The sequence below is a fragment of the Vanellus vanellus genome (assembly GCF_965231255.1).
Source record: "Vanellus vanellus genome assembly, chromosome: 15".
NCBI lineage: Eukaryota > Metazoa > Chordata > Aves > Charadriiformes > Charadriidae > Vanellus > Vanellus vanellus.
This window is the reverse complement of record NC_138920.1, coordinates 14,142,146-14,166,670: the sequence shown is the minus strand read 5'-3', so window position 1 is coordinate 14,166,670 and position 24,525 is coordinate 14,142,146. Positions and strand designations below refer to the sequence as shown.

The following is a 24,525-nucleotide window of genomic DNA, read 5'->3' as shown; positions in this document are numbered from 1 at the left end:
TGGGAGCGCTGGTGAATAGCGGAGGGCACGGCCCGGGCTGCGCTCATGTGCACTCTACGCCAAACAGGTGATGGGCTGATTTTCATAGGCCGCTCCAAAATGGACTTTTATCCTCTTGCTGGTTTATCTCAGCCACTCGCAGCTCCCCAAAGTAATCCTGATGATTTGTGACACCTTTTGACACCTGGGCCTTCCCCTGGGACTGAGGCATGTCCTCTTGAGGGTACTTCTTTTGGGTGAAACTCCCCGCTAGTTTGAATCAAGCACGAAGCTCCGCACTGCAGCTTACTTGGCTGGAGAGTTTAACGAGACCTTTGTCAGAGGCTCGTCCCATCGGAGGACAGGCCGGCATTTCAGAGCAGCCGTAGCGGAAGAGCAGCGCGTTTCCTTTTCTGGTAGGCAGAAGGCTGATCTCAGTTTTCCTACTGTGGATTTCACATAGTCCTTGAGGTTGGTATCAGCTCTCTCGCTGACACATCTAGACTTTTCCAAGAAGCTGCAACAGAAATCAGGTCATCTAGACTTTTGCAAACTTGTGAGTCGGTTGAAATGATGAACAGTCATACTGCAATGTTTGTAAAAGGATTACTCAAAGTAATCGGAACCGCTTAATTTCTTCCTCGTTTCCCTCAGAATTGTGCTTAGATTGAAAGAAAAGCACCAAAGAACATCTGCTTACACCTGTTAATGGATGGAGGAACCCACAAGCCGTACAAAGTGAACGTAGGTGGCGCATCCTGGATGGCACCTCATGGCAGTCCCCGTACCCTACTCACAATAACTGGCGGGTGCTGGGACGGATGCGATGCGCCAGGAAACCCCGAGGACGCAGCTCCTCACCATGCCGCCACGTAGTATCATCAATTAATTTTATTCTAAATTTAACAATGACAAAAATTCGTCACATAAATATTTAGAGAGTGAAATACCAGCTCAATGGGACAGAAAGGGCTTCCCCAGGCAACCTCCACCCCCTAGGGAGATATGAGTCCGGTAGAACAACGACCTTTAATTAATCTTTTTCTCTCTGTTCTTTTACTTGTCCAACAAACCTCCCAGAGCGGGTTTATGCGGTCACTGCCGGATCACTGGAAAGCAACAGCTCGACTCACTGCTGACTTTCTGACCTGCAGAGGTAGCTTAGAAAAGGAATTCAGCGTCATATTCTCATGGCTGTGATTTCACTTCCCCACACAGGGCATCGTTTCACACTTCTGAGCGCTTCAGGATGTCCAGCAGCGCTACTTTTCAAACCTACTCTTGCAAAATCAGGTTTCTCACTAATATTCAGAGAAAAATCTGAAAAAGCAAAGAAATTTCTCTCTCTCCATCAGTAGCCACTTCTCCAAGCAAAGAAACAGTTCATCTCTTCCCTGATAAAACAGTTGTTTTATTATTTTTGGTCTCTTTCCCAAGTCCTTTCAGCTTTATTTGGGAAAAACAATGGGAAAAATTATTTCAATGACACACCACTAAAATTGGAGACAATATTCCAGGTATAGTCATAGCACTGCAAGGCAGGGGCAATAAAGAGAGATTACTATCTACTTCCTTCGTGATCTGTAACTCATGTGTCATTTGCTTCCCAAAATGAGCAAGGAGTGTCCGTGATAGATTTCCCTCTCCCTAAGCGCTGAGTAGTTTGGATCAGTTCCTCAAACCACTTATAGCAATGTAGACTTTTCTGAAACAATTCTTGTTTTTACTTTCTGGTCTTCATAAATAATGTACTATCTCTGCCTCTCCTTCTTGGAAATCCAACTACTTTCAAGATGACAAAAGATCGCTATCTGCAGCACGCCCTGACAGCCGGTTCCTGGAGACCCTCTTCTTCAAGGTTTCATTGGAAGCAGCTTTACTGCTGGGGCAGGGGTGGGAGGAAACAGCACTCTAAACACATTTCGGAGGACCATGCTGAGGTCAGGACAGGTTCAGTGACACACAGGCCTCTGAACGTTTCTTTGGAAGATGGGGAGTGGAAATGCGTGCGTACAGTCCTTTGTGAGAAGCGATTCTTGAGTATCCTGCCATGGGGAACGCGCGGTCAACGCTGGGCAGAGGTTGGGCAGCTGGGAAGGGGAAGGGCCAGAGGTCTGATCACAGGTCAGGTAACATCGCTGCTGGGCGTCCGCCAGAAGCCCTGGAGGCCCCAGCACAAACACTCTCCTAACAGGCAATGGGGTTGCTATTTAGTGACGCCAAATGATCTACAAAGGTAGAGAACTTGAGACCTAACCTCTTGTGGTCTCCCACAAGAGGAGCTCCTTTGGGTTTGCAGTAAAACCTGGTGAAGGACAATACCACATGAAAGACTCTTTGCTTGTCCCTGGCTGTCAGGGTTGCAGCAGCTTTCCTTTTTTTCCTTTTCTTTTTAATAGATGATCATAACTTTTCAGCAAACCTTCCCAAGATAGGTCAGGAATGATAAGATCATTAAATTCTGTTCATTATTAAAATTAAAATTAGGTGATGAGCAGATAAGCCGTAGACAAGGACAACCTCCTGCAGTCTGGATGCTCTCCCATCACCAGTACACGTGTTCGCATCCGTCTGTCCTGCCCGAGAGATGCTGACAGCCGGGAAACACACTTCCAGACCCACTGCGGTGCAATCCCCACTACACCAGAAAGCAGCATCAGAACCAGGCCCATTCCAAATCAAGTCCATCTGCAAACAGCAGATTCACTGATGGGGACACTGAAGTGTTTCAGAGCTTGTCAGGGTGGGTTCGGCTAGTGAAGGCACATAACAGTAAGTCTCTTCAGCACAACGATCTAACTGCTGAAGAGTAAAAGATGGAACGTCTGAATCTCTTGAAGGCACTGGGATATTTTTAACACCATCCCTCTGCCTCGCCTCACAAACAAGGGAGCATTCCCAGGTAGGAACAGATTCCAGAACTAAACCAACTCCAGTGGCAAGGAAAAAGCACAGCTAGAAAACTATTGTAATTGAGGGGAAAGAAGAGAGCGTAATCCTGTTTGTCCCAGCAAATCACACATAGCTTTTAAGTATTTCATTTAGTCTTGCTGGATCTAACAGCATTTTTGCAGTCTATAGCAGAAAATTTCCATCAGACAAACCTAAACAAAGCCATCATTTCACTGCCCCTCTGAAGATGTTCAAAGCTCATGTCCCGTGCTGTGGTTTCCCTCCAGTGGCATAAGCAGCAAGCTGCAGCTCTCCCCAGGGAGAGGTCTTCACAGAGCAGGCAGGGCACTGAACTATCTTGCCACCAAGTAATATTTTACTGTTCGCTGCTCCCAGCCTTCGCCCAGCTCTTAGCCTTCCCTTTCCAGTGCTTGCCCGGGCCGAGAGAACGCACCGAGACGTCCAAATGAGCGTCCGAAAGAAGTCGCAGGGACGCGCTCGGGAGCAGCTGCGAGGCTTTACTCCACGCAGAGAGTTCAGATCGCCCCAAAGCTGCCGACTGCAGAACATCAGCACCGGCCCGATCTGCTTCCCCCAGGAACATCATAATTTTTTATTTTTTAAAAAACTTCTGTAATGCAATCATTATCGCTATACCTGTTAGAAAAGCAAAATAGAAGTAATGATAAAGATTAATAATTAAAAATTGATAAAGAACACTCAGGGCACAACTTGTGAAGGTGCAACCACAACAAAAAGCCCATTGACCAACAAATCAAATTAAGCACATTTCAGGTACAGAGTTGCTTTGGTTTTGGGAGACAAAGCTGTCTTCTATGTTTCTGGCAAGATTTCAGTCCAGCAAAATGTAGGTTTTCCATCATTAAACACAACCACGGTACAATATTCAGTCTTTTTGAAGGACAGGAGTTTAACGCTACTGCCTTCTTGACACCATCACTCCACATCTTTTTCTGTGCATTTTTACAACACGTATATACAGACATACATTTTTCTGTAATTTTTCCCACTTACATTTCAAATATCTAGGGATTTCTCTGCATTATTTATTCTTGTCTTCAGTGCACTACCATTAGGGGATTAAATTCTGAATAGATACATGGATAGAAGGTAAAATTCATTCAGAGATTTAAACATCAGAATACACACGAGCCCAAAATTACCTTCATTCCTGTCTAAGTCTTTGTTATTTCTAATTATTAGTTAATGAAGTATGGAAAGTTCCAGCTTCACTGCCATTTAAGAACACCACTTTTCTTATTCTTCTCATAGTCTGACAGCAGTGAACATCGACATTTTAATGCACAAGAGTCACAGTATGACACACACTACCAGGTTGTTTCTATGTAAAGTGGATTCCAATCTGATAAAAGAAATTTCTCAATGAGGACCAATATCCCAGCAACTACGAGATTTGAAGAGACACCAGTTTTGAAGTCCATAACTGGGGGAAATAACCTTTGAAATTTTTGTTAAAATTTCAATTTTGAGTTATCAATTATTAACATAAAACTTTCCAAAATTCCATTGATATGAAATCCACCTGCCAGCTGAGGAAAAAACACACCCCTAAAATTATTAAAGAATATGTTCTCCCAGAAAATTCTGAAATCATATGCTATATGAAGTGTCTCTGTTACCACAGGAACCCCAAAACTAATTATCAAGTGAGAATACAATCCTTCGCTCATTTTTATCAAACAAAAATATTCAAGCGTCAAAAATCCCACGGTATAGATCTCTCCACTTATTCCTACCAGGGCCATTGGGACTCAACACTCAATGGTTTTGTGCCTGGTAATTTTTTATTTTTTTTTAAATCAAACAAAACCCAATTGAGACAAAAATGGTTTTATTTATAGTTTAACATATAGCAGTTACCAAAGATTTAAAATTGATACAGTTTTTCAGGTTAACCACTTATATCCACTACTCACAGAGAGTGGAAGTATTAAGGAATTCTTTTTTTTTAACCCATCTAACTTGATTTACTTTAAAGTTTTAAATCAATTAGTTCCTTTTCCTTCTTGGAAAGTAAACATCAGATAACACAGGCACAATGGAAATATCAGTACTGAGCAGAAAATAAAGCCTCCTTGGTAGCACGTTTCCACAAAAATCCCAGCAGGATGGAAGGAATCGGGCTTTGGGTGCCCAGCAGACGCAAGGGAGTGTTTCTGCTCGCTATTCAACCACTTTTCGCTTTTAAAAAGTCATCCTTTCAGTGTCTTCTGGTATTGGGAGACAGCAGCTGCTGCCAAACACCAAACAGTGAATGTGAATCACTTCTTCCAGGAACACCAGTGTGGTAAGGATAGGTAGTCTGGCCTCTTTATTTAGCCAGCTCTGTTCCACTGTAGCATTATTGCCAGGTTTTTTCCAGGATCTGGTATTACCTGAGGGGTCCATGAACGACAGACGCCTCCAGGATATAAGATTTCAGCCTAAGAGTGGCCACAGTAAAATTTACAGGCTAATATAAATAAGAAATTAACCTTCTTACTTCCAACAGAGAACAATACTCTGCTTTGTCTCCTGCCAGTGGTGAAGGAGAGAGACCCTTCAGATGTTGTAGGGAGAAATGATACACGTTGGTGCACAGCGCGTAATCCAGAGCCAAGGATCAAAGACACTTAAAAGAACCTTTATCCTGCTTCTGCTCGGGTTGAGAGCCAGAGCGCAGCAATTTGCTTCTGCTGATACGCAGTACTTGCTCTTTCTGTCGGTGAGATTATGACCAGAAGAAAACTTGGATTAATCGCTGCTTCTTCACATCACTGTGGCACTCCGGGCACTTCTTCACCATCTATATAAAGAAACGAACAAAAGACATAGATAATATATTAAATTTCTCTATCAAGTTTGTTATTGTCCAACATAAACTCTAAGCCACGCTAGTCATCTGACAGTCCCCAAGATATCATATCTACTATTTTTAAATGCAGTGTTACTGTGCAGTCGGTTATTTAACTGCTAGTAATAAAAGGAGGAAAAAGAAAGTCTCCCACTGAAGGAGCAACAAACTTTACAGCAGTCGTCTCAGATTAATTACAGCCATGACATATCTGAAAGACTAAAATACAGGAACAAGGAAATACAGAGCCTGCAAGAGCTGTTGTGAAGTATAGATGTCCTTGTTATTAGTAAAATCCCGTATAAGGGAACTGAGGAGTTCCCTGAAATTCTGCTTCCTCTTGCACAGATGAGAAGGAAGTAATTTCCTGGGCACACCAGGACACAAATGATACGTGTGGTCATGACCAAGAGTTTTGTAGGGGAACCAAGTACATTTATTTCTTCATACCACCACACACCTTTCTCACTTAACAGCAGGGGACCGGGTACATGAGGCAACCCTTTCTCCACCCAGGTTTCAGTTTGCTTCTTCACTAAGCTTAAATTTTAAAGTCTGGTCTTCAGCCATTTGACCTGTAGATGAACCCTAACTGTTCTTTTTCTGTCTTGAGAATTACTAGTAAAACAAAAATGCTCTGCTTATTTCAAAAGTTAGATAGTAAGAAGTCTTTTTTAAAAAAATAATCTTTGTGAGAAGATCACCACCAGCTGGTTACCGACATCCGTGGCACTGGGCAGGGGCAGGCTTCCCTACGGTATGGAAGTTAATTGTTGTAACAACAGACGTAGACTGCAAAGTAGGTTCGGGCACCAGTATTTTGATTCTAGAAACATCAATTGAAACACCATAAATGGAGGGGGAAAGGAAAACTCACTTTACCTCCTAGTAGATGGGGATTTGTCAAAGAGCTCTGAAAACTTTAAGTGTAATATATAATTGTGAAATATTATTTGCTCACATTACAGATAGTCCAAATGAGAATAACTTCTTTTCTCTGAAATATCTGCAAAAAGAGCATGAGTAAATGATGCATTTAAACACTGAAAAGCAGCAATAGACCTCTGCACCGAAAACTAAATCCAAAAGCAGCGTGTATTGGCACAGTCCCTGTGAGGCTTCCCCTAACGCACTGAAAAACACCCGACATGCACCAGCGCTAATCCCTCTAATACTCCTTCAGCTGCAGGGAATTCTGTCTGCTCTTCCAAAAGCTTCCAAGACGTTCCAAAATTATTCACTGCCTCTCCCCACCACTAAGCTTTCAGTAAAATAACAAATTGAAAAAGACACCACAATTTGCAAAATCCAAGTCATTGCATTTCGGATGGGAGGCTGTTAGTCATTTCCTCATAGGACAATATACACCAAAGTGTTTTTGAGCTGAAGAAACATTGTGAGTAAGTTGTTAGCAAAGAAAAAAAGATGAGTTTTCAAACCCAGCCCAGTCAGTGGTGACAAAGCCCGATGCCATCTGATGAGACTTCAGAGCTCAGACACAATAAACATGGTTGCTCATTTCCTGCTGGTTAAGGGTACCTCTACCACACCACAGCCATTGCCATTGCCATGAAGAGAGTCGATTGTACAACCAAGCAACGCAGGGGTAGGAATGCGGATGGAAGTGTTAGGAGATGGTTCCTCTGGGCCTGGTTTCAGAGAAACATGGAATAACCTTCTTCCTGTTTGCAATTCTCTGCTCTTAACCAAGCTGTTCTTCCTTCTCATCTGCATGACCAGCAGAGAACAGTTTCGCCTCATCACCGGGAGAAGTGTCTCTCTCCATCACAGAATGGTGAGGGTTGGAAGGGCCCTCTGGAGCTCCCCCAGTGCCACCCCCCGCCAGAGCAGGGGCACCTCCAGCAGTGGCACAGGACACCTCCAGGCGGGTTTGGAATGGCTCCAGAGGGGGAGACTCCCCCCCTCTCTGGGCAGCTGTGCCAGTGCTCTGCCGCCCGCACGGGAGAGAAGTCCCTCCTCAGGTTTAGATGGAACTTCCTATGTTCAAGTTTGTGCCCGTTCCCTCTTGTCCTGTCACTGGGCACCACTGAAAGAAGACTGTTCCCATCCCCCCGGCACCCTCTCTTTAAGGACTTATAAGTATTGATAAGATCCCCCCTTAGTCTCCTTTTCTCCAGACTAAAAAGACCCAAGTGCCTAAGTCTTTCCTTGTAAGAAAGATGCTCCAATCCCCTAATCATCTTAGACCTTTGCTGGACCCTCTCCAGCAGTTCCCTGTCCTTCTTGAATGGGGGAGCCCCAAACTGGACACAATACTCCACATGTGGCCTCACCAGGGCAGAGTAGAGGGCGAGGGTAACCTCCCTCGACCTGCTGGCCACACTCCTCTTGATGCACCCCAGGATGCCGTTGGTTTTCTTGGCCACAAGGGCACATTGCTGGCTCATGGGCATCCTGTTGTCCACCAGTCCGCAAGTAATAGCCCAAACTAGAAGATATTTGACTTTTCATTAACCAAACTACACTTGAATTGTATCATAACCAAGCTGAAATTACTGTATACTAAGAACTATTCATCACTAGAAAGGTATGCCAGAAGTCAGGTAAGAAAAGGTGACAAGACCACATAGTTTTATGTTCTCCATAACGAAGACTAGAACGTCAGTCATTCTGAGCCTTCAGGGGTGTTCGAACAGTAGAGCAAAAAGTCTCAGCTGGTGAGAAGATGCTTCTTACAACCCCCACACCCAGTAGTCTGTTGTTCAGAGCAAGAAAAAAAAATTCTTAGAAATAAGGACTTTGATGTATGTTGTCTATGGAGGAGGCAAATGGATCACACCATTGGTGTATGTCAAAAGACTCCAAAGGTGCACTTATGAAGGACAGGATATCCATGACGTGTTTTCTTGAGAACCCTTAGAATATTTTATTTGTCCTTTTTAAACAAGTGGGGCATTAAACTGAAGTAGCAAAAAGCAGGTTCAAAATGACAACAAAAAGACGAGACAGTTCTTCACATAATGTTTGGCTGAGCTGTGGGAATGCCTGCTGTAGGACATGGATGACAAGTTCATTTGTGTCCAAAGGCAATTGGACAACACGATGGAAATGCATCAGAGGTTTCTTAATATATAGGTAAACGCTTGGCTCAGGGAGCTCTTGTGCTGCAAATAGCTTCAGGGCTGAGAGATCACCTGCAAGAATCATCACTCGTGCCTGCCACATTCTTTTATCCTTTCCTAGCCATCCTTTTTTGGTCACTGTCAGAGATGGAATGCTGGGCTGGATTGACCTTTACTCTGACTCAGTACGTCTGCTATTATGTTTTGATTATTTGCTTCAAACTACACCTGTCTTTCCTGATCTTTACAAATTATAAGACTGTATTCACCTCACAGGGCTGCGGTATGCTACCGCAAAGCAAAGCTCTGATTCACCTTGCTAAGAAAAACACAGCTATTTTCTATCCCTGCCACCACCTGGTACAACGTGGGATGAAGTTTCACTGTAACTAGCAAGATTATTCAGGCAAGTGGCGAATATGAAGTCATTAATAACAAATGACCCATGGGGAATGACTCATTTCCTCAAACGTGGCTTTGTATTGGCTACCTGCATAGAACAGAGAGAATACTTCCAGTTGGAGGGGACCTACAATGATAATTTCGTCCAACTGCCTGACCACTTCAGGGCCGAAGAAAAGTTAAAGCATATTATTACGGGCACCAGGGCATTGACCACCTCTCTACGAAGCCTGTTCCAGTGTTTGACCCTCTCAGTAAAGAAATGTTTCCTAATATCTAGTCTGAACCTCCCCTGACCCAGCTCTGAGCCGCTCCCACGCGTCCTGCCGCTGGATACCAGGGAAAAGAGATCAACACCTCCCTCTCCACGTCCCCTCCTTGGGAAGCTGTGGAGAGCAACGAGGTCGCCCCGCAGCCTCCTTTCTCCGAACTAGACAAACCCAAAGCCCTCAGCCACTCAGAGGACACGCATTGCAGGCTTTCCACCAGCTTTGTTGCCCTCCACCGGATGCATTCAAGTACCTGAATCTGAAATACAGTCTCATCTATTAGACCAGACTATTTTAATCCCCAGTCTAAGAGATGTGCAATCAGATAAAGGAGTGATTAAAACAATTTAGGCTAAGCAGATTCTGTGATTTATCTAAGAACTATGAAAATGCACATTAACTTGGGGATTAAAGGAGAAAACCAGACCTCAGAATTACCAATTTCAAGACAAAAATCACAGAGCAGGCTCTACAATTGCTCAATATACAACAGTTCTAATTTTGTGGATTCTTAAGCTGATGAAACAATTACAAGTTACATGTTACTGGCAAAACGAGAGAGTTTTCCCCCCTAGACGTTTATAAGATAAAAATTTATGGGCTGAGATAACACAATCTCCCTGTGGGATAGTAAATGCTTGCCTAACCAAAAAAAAAATTCCCCAGGGAGCTCATTCTGTTCCTTAATCAACTCAAGTCTCAAGCAGCAGAGATTACAGACACATGCTAGTAAAATTCTTGCCATGACCTTCCTAGAGTCGTTTCTGAAGTGGAGTATGTTGACTGTCAGACGTCGATCCCCATTATACTTCAGCATAAAAGGAACAACTGAGTATTCAGTGGTAATGCCCATTCAAGGCAACTGGTTTGACTGCCCAATCTGCAGCTAATGTGAGATGCCTTCCTTTGGGTTTCTTGTACTTTCTTACATACATTCCTTATACTCCAATACTTTTGGATTTCAACATTTTTAAAGAAATATGGCATAGCAGACTGAGGACAAAATTTAGTTGAACAGCTATTCTGAATTCCCTCTAGGAGATACATGTCCGAGAACATAAGTCTGGACATTATTCCATGTTCCTCTTGGACCAAGTCTGTTTTGATCGTTATATTTTATTTGGATGTAAGTATACTGTTTATTTTCTACACTTAGCTGACAATTCAGCGTCTCCTTCCTGAGAAAGAGACCTTTCTCTGGAACTTGGAATGACTGATTATTTTGTACTTGCTTATAAATTCACAGGTTGAAGAGATTTCTTTTCCTACTGTCTGAGCTCCATTTATTAGTAGCCTTCTTCAACACTTATGAACGTCCAGAAACCACTCAACTCTTGCATCAAACTTCCATACCCAGGGTCACAGATTATTAATATCTGGCTGCCAAATCAAACGTTGGGTAAGATGCTACCAAACACATGCACTGTGGGATCGGTTACATCCTCTTACCTGAAGAATTTCAACCACCAATCTACTCAGCCAGGAAACCCAAAGGACAGGAGATATTTGAGCATGAATTTGCCTCATCTCATTATAACGTTTCAGAGTAGTAGGTTTTTAGATGGGGCAAATTATGAAACTAAGCAAGAAAAGAAAGTTAAAATAAAGGCTCAGATGTAGGAATTTTTTTTTTTCCCCAAGTTGACTCCACAGCTTGTTGCCTGCATAGCTCAAGACAGGAAAACTTTTGAAGGAAGCTCAGAAGGAGCTGCAAAGGTATAAAAAAGACAGCATAAGGCAGAGGTCTGCCTCCAATCACATTGCAGAACACGGAAAGTAACGAAACAAGTGGTAAATCTTCCAACAGGATTTAGGTGTTCTCTCTGTAAACAGAGGAATTCTGTTTCCAGGACTGTCCACATGGTTCTCCTGAAAAGCACAAAATTCACCAGTAGTTTCAGGAAAAACTGAAACCAGTAAACACGATAACCTTTAAGAACTGCTCCCAGCATGTTTTGCAGCAAGTGAAGTCACACAATGGACATTTAAAAGGGACGTCATCCTCAGATTTGCAGTTAGAGCACTGGAATCTTCCTAGAACAGAGGGGAGGGTGGGGAGAGGGGGAGAGAGAGAGGGAGGAAATGACTAAATTCCAGTAATCATGGGTGAAATTCTCATGCATAGACATTTCCAGTGCAGTCCAGAAAACGATGACCATGAGTTTCACGAACTACCTTAACAGTGCAATACCTGGCCCTGTTACATTATTTCTTTCACATGACCTCACTCAGCCTCTTGGTGCTGCAGATCCACATTTAGAAACTGAGGTTACATCCTCCCTTTACAAGGAAGTTGTCAAGAAAAATCCGTAAGTTCTCAGGAAACTATTACATCATTGTGATAAAGACAAAGAAATACTTTGAGAAAACATATGCAAGTGGCAGAGAGTACAAATTATACTTAGCAAACCGCACTAGCCATTATTTCACCTGAGCAAACACCGGCATGAACTAGTCATCATTTAATAATCACGAGCGTAATTCTCATTTCTATATCTCATCTTTATTCCCGAATATTAGAGAATTGCATCCAAAATCACACCTATACCTACCACACTCTGGCTCCATCTCTAGGGGAAAGATAGGCACAGCTCCAGAGCCTGTGGGTGCTCTCACATCACTGGTTTCTTTTGATACTTTGATCTTTGGCGGTTCAAGTTTGCTTTTCTGGGTGAAGGAGAAGGAGGAAATCTTTCTCTGAACTTTCTCTGGCACCTCAACCTTAGAAGTGGCTGCATCTGGTTATAAAAAAAAACCCCAACAAACCAGCATACAAAACGGTATAATGCAGAACACAATACACAGATTCCATAAAACACAATGAGCAGTAAGTTCAGTAAGTTCTCATTGTATAAGAAGAAAACCATAATCTGAATAACTATTTTTTTATGCCATACTGGTTGATAACAGAAGTTTCTGATACCAACACATGCACTATTACTGAAAGGGACCCTTTATATGGAAGTAGTTCTGTGGAAATTCTTCCTCGACAGAGTGCATCTCGATCCACTCCTACTCCCACCCCACACAGATGAAAAATTCTGCCATCACCCAATCCACAGTTTAAAGAAGATGGCACTATGACTAATTTTCTTTTTTGTTTCCTTGCACTTCCCCATCTCACACTGCCTTCTATCTTACACCTGTTTGGTTTTTTTAAACACCATTGGGACATGGCCGATTGCTTTGATCTTCCTTTACACATCCCTCCTCCCTCCCCTAGCGCAGGGAGGCCCCAGCCCACAGCTAAGGCTTTTGGACACTACCCATCCTAATAATAAGTAAGATTCTAAACTTCAGACAAATGTTCATTCCCAACCTTGTACGTGGCTGTTTTCTCCTTTAGTGCACCGGCTCCCCAAACTCAGAGGGCTCCCTTCACCGTGCACCTGCTGTTGCAATTGCTTCTCTCCCTCGCCACAGACCATTCCAGTCAAATCTTTACACATCTGTTTGAACTGCTCTTTGTGATGAGGGCGCACAAACATGTAAAACCCTGTCCAAAAGAAAACACAGTCAAATGCATAGGAAAATAAATGCCTGACCATGGAAAACCTCTTCCTTTGGAGGGGAGACATTCTTTAGAAGCTGAACATCAGTCGTATTCCTCAGAGTATCTTCAGGTTGGTGGAACACTCGATGCTTGTTGATTTTATAATAATGAGGTTTTCCTTGCCAGAAGGCTGATGAGTATTTAGTATTGAAAATAATCTCAGCTTACCTCAAAATTCTTCCGTTCCCTACAGCTAAGCATAAATACCTTTTCCAGCCCTTCACCTGACAACTGATCTAGGGAAATCAGGCATATACACAATATCTGAAAAGATTTTCCTCCAAAAGGAAGTTTCTTCTTACTGTTTGGTTGTCAAGGATTCACAACACACATACAGAAATTCTAAAAAATCCCAATTACGTCTTACCGCCAAGCACAGACAATTCTACCTCTGAGGTCAAAACATTTGATCCGTAAAGATACTCTCTGTGAGAAAGAATGCTCAGGGGGAGATTATGAGTCACAGTGCCACACGGTTAATCTCCCTCCCACTTTTCACTGTGTCAAGACTAATCTGACTAATTAGTCCAACAGAAAAAAAATATTTTCCAAAAATTTGGAGACTATGACATCTATTCAAGGTCAACAGAATACTTATTGTTATTTCCTAAAGACAACAAACGAAACTACATCAGCACTTCCCAGCATACACTGTACGCATCATTTCCTGCAGAGGGCTTCACACCAGAGACACGGGAGAAGGTGGAACTGAGATGTTACATAGCACGATACAAGAGGTCTCCATCAAGGCAATCAAGACCAGCATATAATCACTTTTCTTTTTTTTTTTTTTTTAATTATTCTGGGGTTTTTTAAACAATAAAGCCCAATTTCAAATTTTGAAAGATTGTAGCTTCCTAAATCCTTTCATCATTAAACCAATGAAAGGAAAAAAATCCAAACCAAACCACTTCTGAGAAAATAAATATCAGCTTGAAATTTCTAGATTATTATAAATGATAAGGATACTCATTTATGACACAGTTCCATAACTATTCCGAGGTAAAGTTCTAGAGAAGAATAGTGAATCAAAAGTGTGATTGATGGCTTATCCCAAAACCTGGAAGTGTTCTAAGAGCTTAGCACCAGTATAGCAATCAACAGTCAGGAGAACAAAATTGAGTCCATGCAATAGTCAGCATTGTCTTTTCTAAAGAGCAATCACTTGTAGTAATTGAGGAGAAAAAAGGTAATGAAATCATTTGACTGAATTTAGCTTGACTGAAGGTTAGGACTGGAATTACTAAGGTCTCATCGAATGTGTTTAATGAACAATTTCTAACTGAAAACCAGAGATAACATTTTATAACCTTGACATTTTTTTGTTCTCTGACTGACATTCGTTTAACACATTTTTCCTCTGCTCCATTTATCTGGTTTGCTAAAACAAAAAATGGGAGAGGTGAACTTTACCAATGCTAAAAATTTATCCTAAAAGTGAAGAATTTGCAAACTAATGACCAGTGAATGGATATTGCTCACATGAGATCACAGCACCTACATCTTCTTTTCAACTAAATAAAAATCTTTTTTAAAAAAGTGCCTTACTTTGTAAGAGATGAAAGTCTTCCGGTCTCTCAGTGGTGACGGCTGCTATCACTGATATCATAGCATCATAGTTATCCGTCTTCTTGTAAGCTAACAATGCTTCGTAGAAACGGCCGTAAGTGCTTTTGTTTAAAGCCCTTTTCACGTCGTTAAGGTACGTAGCCCTGAGGACCTGGTGGTGATCTCTCCTAGAGCTTGAAGCTTTTTCAGCATCTTTCATTGGAGCTCGACTGGCATTCTGCCCTGAGAGACAAAGAACACCTGTGAGGAGGGCTTGGGCAGGAACGGAGACAAACACAAACGGGTCACTCCTCTGTATCAATTTCTCTTTTCAATCAGAAGGGGGTTCCTGGACTACATCAAAGCAGTAAAGCCAACACCACCTGCACAGTCGCACACCTCCCTCTGGCATGGCCTTGGGCAGAGCCAAGACCTGCTCCAAGGAATGGCAACTGAGCAAATGAATTCTGGGGATCGCTTTTAGCATCTTCGGGAGTCTTTTGATCTTTTAAATGGAGCGATGTGTCAGATGGTCACAGGGGAATGAGAAAAAGGTGACACGGAAGACACCGTGCATGGAGGTCAGCTATAAATCAGGTTTTGTGCTACATTTTGAAGGAGAAGAAGCATTTTAAACAGCTGGTTTAACCAACAATGCTGGCTTGACACACGGGCAAGTACACTGTTGAGAGCAGCGTTCCCCCTCGCCCACAGGAAAGCTTAATGTTAAAAGAGAATAACTGACCTGAAATAATACACAAGATAGCACAAGAGCAATGCAGGTACACGAGAGAAGGTAGGAGCAGCTATGAACATCCTGCTAAACTCCAAGTGAACTTCTGCTCAAAATGTCAGTGTTTGGCTTCTGATATGTTTTAGAGGAAAAAGTTCTATTTTGTATATTAAAGGAATGCAAATAAGGATGAAGTATTTTATAAAAAACTGATTTAAATTAACCAGCCACAGCTTTTGGTATTTAGGTCTTTATTCTTCACTAAAGAACTTTTAAAGACGTTAAAGCAAAACAATGAACTTTTAAAAGATGGGCTTAGCTCAATTTCCTGAAAGGGGAAAATCATAGCTGTGAATTTTATAATCAGTATCTTCTACTGCATATCGTACAGCTTTCTGACACTTCCACGGGAGCATACCCTACTTAGGCAGTGAGCCACAGAAATAACACGTGCATTTATTGCTATTATTTTCTCAATTAGTTTTAGTGGAAACAAGTTTCTGTGAAAATCAATCTCACGGACCTCAGGACAAAATAAATACTAAAGATTCTGTTTTGTGCAAGTGGTCTTAAAATGCAAACCAAAACAGGAAAACAAATCAAAAGAAACAACATGGCTTAATACATGAAAAGGTTTTAAAGCCTTACAGGAAACATTGGCTTTTTATTTTTATTTAAAAAAAAAAAAAAAAAAGGATTAGCCCTTGACTATTCTTTACCCTCTAAAGAAAGACGTCTAAGCTGTCCAACTATCCTACTCATTTCCTTGTGAGAAATAGAAAAAATTCCCAGCTGTTCTCAGGAAGGTCTGTAATCAAGTCATAAGCGAGCCTTTGACTTCAAAGATAAATACTGGACAGCATGAGATCAGAGGGATGCACGCTGAGATTACATGCAATTGTGAGAATGCATTTACCACTCTGTTTCTGCAGAAAACCCAGACTGTCCACATTAGGAGGGTACACATTACCAATAACAAAACAGGAACTGTTTTCTTCTTCATACTTGCCTTCATAGTGACATAATCTAAAATTACATTCCTTAAATGGCTCTCTTTCACAAACCCTGGGCAAACAGAAGCCCAGCAGTCTTGTGCTAAACTCACCCTTTCCCTCACTGACATATGCCAGGTCAGCCTCTAGCGCAATCTTCTGGCTTTAGTTGGTTTCTTTCATATCCACCTCGATCTAATTTATTGGCTTTTGTGTTTCGTTTTGTAAAATCTTTGCTGAAGATTCTGAATTACCATCACTCCTACCTACCGATAGTGAGCCACCGTGCTAGGTGAACACAAAAAACATTGGTTCCCTCCAGGACAATTGAGTCATTGATGAAATAAACCATAACATGTACTACCTTGAGACTGTTTTTTTATTTAACATGAAGGGTACCTGCACTATTCAGTCCTGTCGTCAAGTGGAATCCTCCCCGGTTCAAGTGGAGCCCAGGGTTTAGCTGCGTGCACGAGTCCTTTGAGAACGCTGTTTTCTGCTGACTCTGTTTTTCTTCTGTTAAATCAAACCAATCCATTAACAGTGAACTTAGGGAAGAATGAATGCAGAATGGTGCATTTTAAAGTACACCATTCTGCGCTGAAAACCCCTGAAGATGTGGATGTATTTCTCTGATAAGAGGGCATGAGTTAGCACCCAGCTTTTTCAGGTCTTTATTGTCGCAGAGTTTCAAAGATTTCACAAGCAGTGTGAGGACACGATTACCCTCCATACACTGTTCTGGTGGCAGTATGTGGGCAGCAAAGAAGACAGAGGAATACGCACAAAGTTTCTAAATCCTCAGACCAGATTCAAGATTTAAATAGATCTGTAAAATCCCCTTTTGAAATAAAACGGCATCATTACTAACCATGCAGTAACCAACGCTCAGGCATCTGTGTGTGTTATGGGAAGGCAGGCAAGAGGGTCATGTAGAGAAGAGACTTAGCTCAATATTGATTGAACTAAATTGCTTCCCATGCTTACGTTTCTATATATTAGACACATTTTGCTCTGCGATTTGACAACGTCCATCAAACGATACAACTTCCTGCACAGGGCTGAAACAAGCTGCTCACCTATTTTCTTGGCCAGTATCTCTCTCTCTTCCCGCAGGAGGCTGTGCTCAGGTTTGTAGCCACAGCCCACTCCAGTCAGATTGCAACACGCTTCATCAAACTGTTTTTTGTGTTGAGGTCGAACAAACTGGTAAAATTCTTTCATTAAAGGAGGGGAGAGGAAAGAATAAAAATCAGTCCACAACAGGTAATAAATGCAATAAATGCCTACATTGACAGGACTTCTAGGATAGGTAATGTGAAGATAAAAGAGTGCAGCTAAATAACGTAAAATCTAAATGTCTTTATCATTTATACAATAAGCACACCTATAAGTTACACAAAGGCCAGCTATCACGCAAACTTCCAGCGATATTATTACAAGCAGGTAATAACTGTAATTTTTTCACTGTAAATATGAAGTAGCTTATCTCTCAGTGAAACAGGTACTTGGAGCAAAAGGCCATGAGCTACCTCAAACCGTGGGGTCCGAGTACCTGCTAGGCTGATACTTTGAATAACTGATATACTGTTAATTTTACACCTCATCTTACTTCCCATAAAATGCTTGCCAACCAAAAGCCTAAGTGTCAAATGAACTTTAGGTTTCAGGTGCCTGCCACTTTTGAGAACTAGACTTGGGCCTTAATTTGGTGATCAAATCTTTTCTTAGTTACGTACTAAGATCAGCAAATTGGGAAACAGACTGTCGCTACTATTAGTACTAAGTGCTCATACTGAGCTTTCTATTCCTTAACCTTGAAATTAACCTTAAACAATTTACAAGATGCATAACTACGCTTTTTGATTTTAGTAGATGAAAACAGTCACAGAAAAATCTGCCCATTTGCTCACAAGTTAAGAGAGAAATGAAAATTGACAGAGAAAATGCTCTGTTAAACTAGATGAAATGTTGGTGGGAGTCCAGTTCCTGTCAATGTTAAAAGCCTAAACCACGACACCAGCTAAACCAGTAAACTATCCATGCTTGCCCAGATGACTTGCTTTACACTCACCATTATTTAAACAGAAAAGTTCTCTAGATATTCTGTCTACTTATTTACTTCTTTAACACTTATGAATGCATCTATCCAACTCACTCAACCACACTCTCGATCTTACCTCCTAAATCACAGGGAATAAGCTAAACTACTTTTGGGCAAAGTTTAAAATAACACAAGCTTCCGTGGAACGTGATTCTTTTCAGGCCTGTCAAGATGCAAACTAACTTATGATAATTATATTGAGAAGATTTTCTGTGAGATCTGGGGATATAAAGCAATTAACGTTAATGGCTATCATCCTGATTGATCTGTACTTCAATCTAAAATACCTCTGAAACACTCAAGTTTATTTAAAAGACAAAGGTCGCATAATATAAATATACTTGGGAAGGTGTCATACCTCGTAACAAGATATGCTTTTTTTCATCCTCTATAAAGAGGGAGCTCATTTGAGATAACATCGCAGGGAAATCGTCTGTCTTCTTGTAGTGCTGAAGAGCCTTAGAGAAGAGATCGTAGTTCTGCTGGCTTAGGGTCTCCTTCACTGTTGCAATGTACAGTGTAGCCCGGGCCTTCTTCGGCTGCGTCAGGTCTGCTTTGTTATCAGCTTGCTGCGAAGACAGGAAGACTTTTCGGTAAATGGTATGACTTGAGGAGTTACTCTCGCATGAATTCAGATGGAAGCAATATATTTACAATTCCACCACCACAAAGAACAACGAATGAGTTCAACTAACAGGTTACTGTCCTTTGCAATTATGGTAGTCACCCCCATATCCATTTGTTATTTCAAAAAAAATAAAAAAACAAATTGAAAAAACAACTTCAGTGCCACAGAATAAACACAAATCTAACCAGCCTACCTCCTGGAAACGTCCGATTAACTGAAAAACATAAACCTCTGAAGCAGGAGATACAAAGAACGGAAGGTGTTCAAACATTTCGGTGCCTCTAAGACATTTCTTGAAGACACTATACACACGAGCAAGCTGGATTACTCCTTCCTGGGAAACGTTCTTTTACAGTCACAAGCATCAGGGACTTGAAACAGACTGAGAATCAGCTCTCCCTTATGAAAGTGACTGTGCGTTACAACGTGCTCACACACTGAGAACTTATAAGTTGTTGGACCCTTGTCACATGTCTCCATGACAAAAACCAGTGTCACTGGGGCAATCCTGAGGCACAAGTATATTCTTAATTTCCCCAGATGATTATTGTATCTATTTCTAAAACATGAATCTAACACCCATGAGCATTCATTTCCTCACAGAAGAGCAATGCTATTCACCTTAACTGCTGACAGAACTGACTGCTTCAGAGGAATATTCCTAGAGAAGGCAGCCAAGTCTCATTGCACAATTTTATTCTTAGGAGAAGGCTTAATAAGCGAAATGACATTTACTCCAAACCTTGAGGGCAAGGCTGACTCATCATGACATCAGATAGCAAGAAACTGCAAACATAACCTTCTGCAATGAACCTGCTCCCTTCCTCACACCTTGGCTATTATCAGCTTCAGGATCTGTGACTGCTTTTATCAGTTTCGTTTGCCAGCTGACAGACAGACAGACAGCACCCAGTTAGGACAGTACCTTGGACAACTACTGGCACACACAGTCACCCAGGGGATTCTCATGAATTTATCATGGCAGCTAAGCAACTGGCTGCACGACGAGTTAACTGAGTTTGGAGACAGTGCAAAATAGTAACGCACAACTGCAAACACAACGCAGAATAATGACCCACCACAGGTGGGGTTAGCACACGATCGCTTACCCAAACAAAACTGGTCAGTTATGCCATTTGAGGCTCTACCAGCAGTTGGACTAGAAGATTGTTGTAGGCTCCTTCCAACTGAACTATTCTTGTCAAAAAGAATGAAACCACCCACCACACCTGGTCAAAAGGAAAAGGTGTTCACAAGGTAGTCAATGCCAGAAAACAATTCTTTTCACCTACTAGTCATACCCAGACCTATGCCTGATTGGCTCTGTGATGTCCAGATTTGAGAAAGAGCATGAGAGAAATAAATTTCAGTTGTGCATTGATGAATATTTATAATTTGGAGAAAAAACATAATTGTTCTGGCATCAGTCATCTGTCTGCCTGGAAATTTCCAATTCAAATTAAAGCAGTCTGCAGATCAAAGGGATGGCACAGACACATGAAAACACATACTGTATTGCTGACTAGCTTTATTTTCTTCCTTCCTCCTTTCTGTTCATCTGTTAACCTCTTCTCATACTGAAGGGAAAGTGTTGACAGACGTTGTGCCTGTGAAGATTAAAAGAAAAGAAAAGAACAAAGGTCAAAAAAATGCTTTTCAAAGTTACTGTCCATTTAATTTAGCCATTTCCAGTAGTAAAGCTTGTTAACCCAGTTTGTGACACCATTCAAGAAAGTGAAAGAAGTCAACCTAAATTATTGCAACAGAGCCTGGGACACATGTATGTTTCTAGAAGGTAATCACTTACTGGACAATTCAGAGAGACCAAAACAGAGGAAATTAAAGACACGGTTTATCTTGAGGATGCAGATTCCCGATTAAGCAAAGCTGGACTTACAGCTAACTCTTTTAGGGTAGTCCTGGCAGTATACACATACCCGTGTGTAACCGATGCCTCACATGCCCCTTCACTTTCCTGCCTGGAAGCACATCTCTTCTAAAGAAAACCTATATCAGGCTTTTCTTGGGGTACTGAGAAGGGAAGCCTAAGAAGTCTTGTAGAAAATATCAGGGCAGACAGGATGAGACAGTAGCAGGAACACTTGTGGCTTGACAAACTCTTTAGCATCTCCCGTTCCCAGTAACAAAGAATTGCGCTTGTACTGCAATGACTGGGAATATTGGTATACACAAAGCTCCAAAAGAGAAGTGAGTGGGCATAGGAGGAGTAGAATTTCTTAATAGCAGAGTCTCCAATATTAGAACAAGCCAGTATCAACCACATTAAAAACAATCACTTAAGTAACAGCAGAAACCGTGGGATAGACCTATATTGCCAGTTGGTTTCTACACACCTGTTGAGAAAGCAGGTATGTGAAGTGATTTATTTCTTTGCTCTTGCCCAATAAAAGAATTTCATAGCGAGTATGTGACTATCAGTGCATTTAGAGAATAGTGTTTGTGAGAGGAACCAATGAAACATAACAGTACCCCAATATTCCACTGTGACTTACAAATATGCCTATTCAGATCACAAAGCTTCAGAGTCAAATTAAACTAACTACAACTAAAACAACACTAAAAATAAACAAAACCTTAAGCCAATAACCTCAGACTTGCCAGTTTGTAGAGTCAGTTGCTGATACTCAGAAATACTACGTTCAGTGCACTCATAATACTGTAAAGATACTGAATTCCAGACAAGCCTGACCATGATTTAAGTGCACATTTAAATATATTTTATTTAAGCATCACATAGTTGAATGAAGAATTGAATACAAGCAGCAAGTCAAAAATTTATGATACATGCAATAAGTCACAAAAATGATCAAAAGCATCTTCTGAATCCTGGACGATGTAAAGGCACCACCTTGAACAGCATGATCCAGAAGAAATGAGGCTTCTGAAAGACAAGTTTCCGTAAGGCATATCTCACAAGGAAAACTGATTAAGGGGAACTGTCAAATCATTTTTTAAATGGATTGAGAGACTATTTCTTGTATGTTGCTTTTTTGAGATGACAAAGGCTTCTTTTCTTCTTTTTCACCCCAAGCAACATGTTTCAGAATGACAGCAGCTAAATTTCCATTATTTAGGGAACAAGGCTACAGTATAACTTTGATAAAAGAAAAAATGGTAAGACAGATACTATGATGGATGGTGAAGAAAGATATGAAAGCACATCAATCCTATTATCAGTCCAAATCCAGTGCTTATTAAAATCAGCTCAATACCAGACTGAGAGTGACAGCTGACTCCCTCAGAGGCACTGCATGTCTCAGGACTACACTCCCCAGATCTCTGGTGCCAGAGGTCATGAATTTAGGTGCAGCACAGGATGATCCCACAGTTCTCTGCAAGCCACAGATGAGTAGTAATGCCAAATATAGAAAGCGGACACGAGCTGACTCACTGCCAAGCCATTAGGACCATCAACTTATCTGGCTGAAGGAAATGCTGAACTATGCCAAAAGCAGTGCAGCTGTGTTAACAAGATACTGTAGCTGAGTTACCAAGAGCCTGGAGATGTGCCAGGCTTTCCGAAGAATAAGTTCTGGTGTCTATGCTGTGGTGGCCCATGGATGACAGAGCCAATTTCTCAAGCAGCTGCATGCAAGTTATTCTTGATTCTTGTTCGTTTCTCCAGGTTTGTACATTCCCTCTGTTTTGTACACGTCTCCATTCATCTCCCTTAGGACTCCTTAGATATTCCCCAGATACTCCGTACACCTCCACACTTTCCCTCAGGCATCCTTCGCCTAAGCAAACTGCTTAGATGTGTCGCATTCCTGGAGTCCACACACTAGTCATCAGCCAAACTGAGCCTGCAAGCAACCAGTTTCATTCCTGCTGATGGCAGCCAGGTAAGGGAGTTACTCCAGCAAGTGCAAACAGGGATTTTAGGAAAGCAAGAGCAACACAGCGTTATCACTGCTGTGCTGATTACAATAAGTTTTTCTTGAAAGAGGGTTGAACTAGTACTCTTCAATCAATGCCAAACTCACTTTGCTTTAGAGCCTACATGTTTTACTTATAAGCAAGTATTTTGCTACACCATTGCCATTACCTTTTCCTCTCCCGACAAATCACTTTCCTCCTCTGCATCTTCGCTGCTCTTCTCATTGCGCTCCAATGCATCCAAGAGCCCAATACATTGTCTTCGAGGCGAGACCAGCTCTTGCTCATATTCCATGCATAGGCTGGATGCTCCATCTGCATTTACTGGCATCACAGCATAATAGAGATGACAAATTAACATTCCACATTGTCTCTTGCATTTTCTTTGATTTAGTAATATCCCAAAAATCTTACGTAGCATCCACAAAGATGTGTTGATTTATTTAATCTTCCACATCTTGCAAAATCGCATTATATGACTTAGTAAGAAAACTGCTTCAGTTAATCACTCCCAAAATTGCTCAAGCATTTGTTATCACAATCTGGTGGACTTCTCTCGAACTTTTCCTGAAGTGATGGACATATTTAACCTCAAAATGGCTTAGGGTCAATGGAAAAAGCCTCTAACTGCATCAGTTGTCTGCGTTTAACTACTTCAGCTTTATGGATTTCCCAAAAAGTGAGCTCCTGTTTTTAAGACATCCTAGCATGAAATAGGATTCACTGTTTTTAAACAGCGCAAGTTTTTTTTAAAGCCTACAATTCCCACAGTATCAGTACCTGTAAGATACAGTCACACTCAGGTCCCAAGAACATATATTCTCACTCATCAGGATCCAGGTATATTTGGTTTTAAACACAAGAATTTAGAGCTGTAGGTAGTGTTAAATTAATATCAGTTTGCTACTTCTAAAAGGCATTCTCTTCAAAAGATATTTCCATTATTTTGTGAAATGAGTTCAGAGTCAGTTTCTAAAAGTCACTATTTTAAGAAGAATGGAAGTATACTAAGCTATAAATTAAAAAGTTAGTACAAGAAACTCTTTGGCCTAAACTATGATTACAGTTGCAGTTTGATGTTACAGCTAACACAATGCAACTGAAAATCTGTATCCAAAGAGGTCATGTAGATTCTTCCTTTTACCTCCCGTCATGCTCCAACCCATCCTTTGAGATAGATCTATTAGTCGCATGAGCGAGAAGTAAATTGGTTCAGCACGCTCATCTCGCTCTGTGGTTGCACAATAGATGGATTCAAATCAAGGAAAGGAGCAAAAGCACATGGTTGGAAATTGAGGGAGGAAAAAAGCGGTGGCCAACCGACAACCTGCAGTAACACTGGCTTAGATGTAATGTGAAATCACCCTCACACTCCGTCATAACTGTTTTGGAACCACAGTTTTAAACACAACATCATTGTTCTGTTCCAAAACAACGAGAACAAGCGATCTAGAGTGGAACATTCTGAAAGAATATCTGACGTGAGGAATACTTTATTCTTTGGCATTAGCTAACCACAAATTTTAAATTACTATTTTCTTCCAAGGTCAACGCCCTTTCTGTTTTCTTA

General features: G+C 41.4%; 1 protein-coding gene across 1 annotated transcript in view; it reads right to left on the bottom strand.

Moving 5' to 3' along the window:
* Window positions 1-5,347: 5,347 nt before the first annotated feature.
* RTEL1 (regulator of telomere elongation helicase 1) overlaps window positions 5,348-24,525 on the bottom strand; it is a gene marked incomplete at its 5' end in the record, with an annotated part of 58,202 nt that continues 39,024 nt past the window's right edge. Inside the window, 10 exons of the mRNA XM_082491248.1 lie at window positions 5,348-5,698; window positions 11,431-11,534; window positions 12,053-12,238; window positions 12,820-12,996; window positions 14,602-14,844; window positions 16,726-16,842; window positions 17,406-17,543; window positions 18,789-18,999; window positions 20,570-20,665; window positions 23,125-23,279. Coding sequence (XP_082347374.1) covers window positions 5,624-5,698; window positions 11,431-11,534; window positions 12,053-12,238; window positions 12,820-12,996; window positions 14,602-14,844; window positions 16,726-16,842; window positions 17,406-17,543; window positions 18,789-18,999; window positions 20,570-20,665; window positions 23,125-23,279 — 1,502 coding nt within the window. The 3' untranslated portion in view covers window positions 5,348-5,623. The remainder of the gene's footprint in view (window positions 5,699-11,430; window positions 11,535-12,052; window positions 12,239-12,819; window positions 12,997-14,601; window positions 14,845-16,725; window positions 16,843-17,405; window positions 17,544-18,788; window positions 19,000-20,569; window positions 20,666-23,124; window positions 23,280-24,525) is intronic.